The sequence below is a fragment of the Sander vitreus genome, unplaced genomic scaffold (genome assembly GCF_031162955.1).
Source record: "Sander vitreus isolate 19-12246 unplaced genomic scaffold, sanVit1 ctg201_0, whole genome shotgun sequence".
NCBI lineage: Eukaryota > Metazoa > Chordata > Actinopteri > Perciformes > Percidae > Sander > Sander vitreus.
In genome coordinates this window covers 407,501-412,500 of record NW_027595404.1, presented here as the reverse complement: position 1 = coordinate 412,500, position 5,000 = coordinate 407,501, and the positions used below count along the sequence as shown (strand labels likewise).

Here is a 5,000-nt window from a genome sequence, read left to right as displayed (position 1 = left end):
TAGACAACACTGAACATCAAAGCAGCGAAAAGGAGCAAAATAAATATAGTAAAAAGCGACACTATTTTTTTGGCCACTATAAACATTTAGTTTAAAACAAAAAAACTTCGAAAACGTTTTTTTTTAAACACGAAAAACAACAAAATCTCAAAAACTTTGAGACTGTCAAAAGCGTAAAAGGTTGAGCTTTTGTGTGTTTCTGTGTGTGTGTGTGTGTGTGTGTGTGTCTGTGTGTGTGTGTGTGTGTGTGTGTGTGTGTGTGTGTGTGTGTGTGTCTGTGTGTGTGTGTGTGTGTGTGTGTGTGTGTGTGTCTCTCTCTGTGTCTCTCTCTGTCTGTGTGTGTGTGTGTGTGTCTCTCTGTCTCTGTGTGTGTGTGTGTGTGTGTGTTTTCTGTGTGTGTGTGTGTGTGTTTCTCTGTTTCTGTGGGTGTGTGTCTCTCTGTCTGTGTGTGTGTGTGTGTGTGTAGTGTGTCTCTGTGTGTGTCCCTGTGTGTGTGTGTGTGTTTTTCTGTGTGCGTGTGTGTTTCTGTGTGTGTTTCTCTGTGTGTGTGTGTTTCTCTGTTTCTGTGTGTGTGTCTGTGGGTGTGTGTGTGTGTCTCTGTATGTGTGTGTGTGTGTGTGTGCGTGTCTGTGTGTGTTTCTCTGTTTCTGTGTGTGTGTGTGTGTGTGTGTGTGTGTGTGTGTGTGTGTGTTTCTGTGTGTGTGTTTCTCTGTTTCTGTGTGTGTGTGTTTCTCTGTTTCTGTGTGTGTGTGTGTGTCTGTTTCTGTGTGTGTGTGTGTGTGTGTCTGTGGTAAATGTGTAAAGTTTGAGCTTCATGTGGTTTTGTGTTTTCCAGAAATATAACGCTGACTATGATTTGTCGGCGAAGGAGGGAGCGGACAGCCTGGCCTTCATCTCTCTGCTGGAGGAGAAACTCAAACCTGCTCTGGTGAGAAACAAACGCACACGTTGAGCACGTTAACATGGAGGGCTGGGACAATACGCTCCTGTCCCGATGCCCTTCTGTCCTGGTACATGAGCACTGATTGGATTTGGTGACTGATGGGAACAGCAATCTGTGACATTGGTCCAGTATTAAGCAAGAAACAAGCTACAATGTCAGTTAATAGGGACATTTTCCAGCTTGTTTTGCTGCTGACAGACTCAGATTATTATTTTAAGTGTCTGACAACATTATGAAAGGATCCCTACAGAGATAGACCTTTTAGTTAAAGAGGAAGATCCTTTTAGATTAACATGAAACAGCCCCGAAATCACCATCACCAAACTACACCAGACTCCATGTAAATAATCAGGACTTTTAGCGTGTATAGAGCCAGCATATCTCCACCAGACTCCATGTAAATAATCAGGACTTTTAGCGTGTATAGAGCCAGAATATCTCCACCAGACTCCATGTAAATAATCAGGACTTTTAGCGTGTATAGAGCCAGCATATCTCCACCAGACTCCATGTAAATAATCAGGACTTTTAGCGTGTATAGAGCCAGCATATTTCCACCAGACTCCATGTAAATAATCAGGACTTTTAGTGTGTATAGAGCCAGCATATCTCCACCAGACTCCATGTAAATAATCAGGACTTTTAGCGTGTATAGAGCCAGCATACAGTGGTGTGAAAAAGTGTTTGCCCCCTTCCTCATTTCCTGTTCCTTTGCATGTTTGTCACACTTAAGTGTTTCGGAACATCAAACCAATTTAAACAAAAGTCAAGGACAACACAAGTAAACACAAAATGCAATTTGTAAATGAAGGTGTTTATTATTAAAGGAGAAAAAAAATCCAAACCATCATGGCCCTGTGTGAAAAAGTGATTGCCCCCCTTGTTAAAACATACTATAACTGTGGTTGTCCACACCTGAGTTCAATTTCTCTAGCCACATCCAGGCCTGATTATTGCCACACCTGTTCACAATCAAGGCATCACTTAAATAGGAGCTGCTTGACACAGTAAGGTCCACCAGAAGATCCTTAAAAGCTACACATCATGCCGAGACCCAAAGAAATTCAGGAACAATTGAGAAAGAAAGTAATTGAGATCTATCAGTCTGGAAAGGGTTATAAAGCCATTTCCAAAGCTTTGGGAATCCAGCGAACCACAGTGAGAGCCATTATCCACAAATGGCGAAGACATGGAACAGTGGTGAACCTTCCCAGGAGTGGCCGGCCGCCCAAAATTACCCCCAAGAGCGCAGCGACGACTCATCCAAGAGGTCACAAAAGACCCCACAACAACGTCCCAAAGAACTGCAGGCCTCACTTGCCTCAGTTAAGGTCAGCGCTCATGCCTCCACCATCAGGAAAAAGACTGGGCAAAAATGGCCTGCATGGCAGAGTTCCAAGGAGAAAACCACTGCTGAGCAAAAAGAACATCAAAGCTCGTCTCAATTTCTCCAGAACACATCTTGATGATCCACAAGACTTTTGGGACAACATTCTGTGGACCGATGAGACAAAAGTGGAACTCTTTGGAAGGTGTGTGTCCAAGTATATCTGGCGAGAAGGAACACTGCATTTCATAAAAAGAACATTATACCAACTGTAAAATATGGTGGTGGTAGTGTGATGGTCTGGGGGCTGTTTTGCTGCTTCAGGACCTGGAAGACTTGCCGTGATAAAAGGAACTATGAATTCTGCTGTCTACCAAGAGATCCTGAAGGAGAATGTCCGACCATCTGTTCGTGTACTCAAGCTGAAACGAACTTGGGTTCTGCAGCAGGACAATGATCCTAAACACACCAGCAAGTCCACCACCGAATGGCTGAAGAAAAACTAAATGAAGACTTTGGAGTGGCCTAGCCAAAGTCCTGACCTGAATCCTATTGAGATGTTGTATGACCTTAAAAAGGCCGCTCATGCTCGAAAACCCTCTAATGTAACTGAATTAGGACAATTCTGCAAAGATGAGTGGGCCAAAATTCCTCCAGGACGCTGTAAAAGCCTCATTGCACGTTATCGCAAACGCTTGGTTGCAGTTGTTGCTGCTAAGGGTGGCCCAACCAGTTATTAGGTTTAGGGGGCAATCACTTTTTCACACAGGGCCATGATGGTTTGGATTTTTTTTCTCCTTTAATAATAAACACCTTCATTTACAAATTGCATTTTGTGTTTACTTGTGTTGTCCTTGACTTTTGTTTAAATTGGTTTGATGTTCCGAAACACTTAAGTGTGACAAACATGCAAAGGAACAGGAAATGAGGAAGGGGGCAAACACTTTTTCACACCACTGTATCTCCACCAGACTCCATGTAAATAATCAGGACTTTTAGCGTGTATAGAGCCAGCATATCTCCACCAGACTCCATGTAAATAATCAGGACTTTTAGCGTGTATAGAGCCAGCATATCTCCACATGTAAATGGGTGAATTAAGGGTTTATTTCAACCAAACCAGAGTGGTGATTGTTGGAACAGTGGAAAGATGAACCAAGACGGCTTTTCATAGTTTTATTTAGTTTCTGTCCACTTTGAATGAAGTGTGTTTTACGATGATAAAAGTCCTGATTATTTACATGGAGTCTGGTGGAGTTTGGTGATGGTGATTTCGGTGCGGTTTCATGTCCAGTATTAATCAGTCAGCGTCCACTAAAAGTTGTGTTGTTGCTGCTGACAGACTCAGATTATTATTCTAAGTGTCTGACAACATTATGAAAGGATCCCTACAGAGATAGACCTTTTAGTTAAAGAGTCAGATCCTTTTTTAAACATAAAACCATCCGCGAAATTTGCATTAGCTAATACTGGACAGTCCTTCCAGAAAATCCAGAGTTTTTTTGTGATTGTTTTGGGCTAAAATCCTTAATTATGCGTCACGTTTTCTTAAAAAATGTGCTGGAATATGCGGGATATTTATGCGATGTTACGCCTACAGTTTTTATGCATGTTTAAAACTGTGGTTTCATCATGTCTTCATCGCGGGGTTTGCAGCTTTTCGATGATGTTCACGTCACATAATTACGTCACTTAACGTTCTCATGGCAACAGGGGGAAACGGCTGCTCTCGTGTGAAGTGAACGTAACATTTTTCATCTTTCTGCTAAGATATTTGGGACTTTATGCAACGAAAGAGATAAGAGAGAGATACAGGGATAGTAGTATACAGCTGTTATACATCATATCATCCATACAGGGATAGTAGTATACAGCTGTTATACATCATATCATCCATACAGAGATAGTAGTATACAGCTGTTATACATCATATCATCTATACAGAGATAGTAGTATACAGCTGTTATACATCATATCATCTATACAGAGATAGTAGTATACAGCTGTTATACATCATATCATCTATACAGAGATAGTAGTATACAGCTGTTATACATCATATCATCTATACAGAGATAGTAGTATACAGCTGTTATACATCATATCATCTATACAGAGATAGTAGTATACAGCTGAAAAAAGCAAAAAGTTGTATTGGACCATGTCTACTTTCAGTGTCTGTGTGTCGTAGATCTACACGTTCTGGGTGGAGCCGAAGAACTACGTGGACGTGACTCGCCGCTGGTACGCGGAGCACCTGCCCTTCCCGCTCAACTTCTTCCTGCCCGGGCGCATGCAGCGGCGCCAGCTGGAGACGCTGCAGCTGCTGCGAGGAGACCAGAGCCTGGAGGCCGGGGACGAGCTGGAGAAGGAGGTGAGGACACATTACCCAGCATGCTCGCTGCCTCCACGCTGCAGTGAGGAACACGTTACCCAGCATGCTCGCCTTTTCCGGACTCTTTTAGTGCTTTTTCAACATTTTTGTGGGTTTTTTTGGCGTGTTTGTTGCCTTAATGTGTACTGTATCATTCACAAGTTGTATCAAAATGTGATTCTGGTTTTTGGGGTCGTCCCTCCACGTCCTACTTCCTCCTCGCAGGTGTTGCATATTGCAAACGTGTTATCTTCTGCACACACGCTGAAGAATGTCCAAACAGCTGACATGTTGCAGGTTAACTCACGAGGTTCCTACATGTGGGAGAACAGCGCGGACACACGGCGGAGACGTTG

The 5,000-nt window shown here is 42.9% G+C and overlaps 1 protein-coding gene across 1 annotated transcript in view; it reads left to right on the top strand.

Moving 5' to 3' along the window:
- Positions 1 to 5,000, top strand: part of mtx1a (metaxin 1a) — a gene marked incomplete at its 5' end in the record, with an annotated part of 24,476 nt that overhangs the window by 10,328 nt on the left and 9,148 nt on the right. The window contains 2 exons of the mRNA XM_078244299.1: positions 836 to 928; positions 4,462 to 4,644. Coding sequence (XP_078100425.1) covers positions 836 to 928; positions 4,462 to 4,644 — 276 coding nt within the window. The remainder of the gene's footprint in view (positions 1 to 835; positions 929 to 4,461; positions 4,645 to 5,000) is intronic.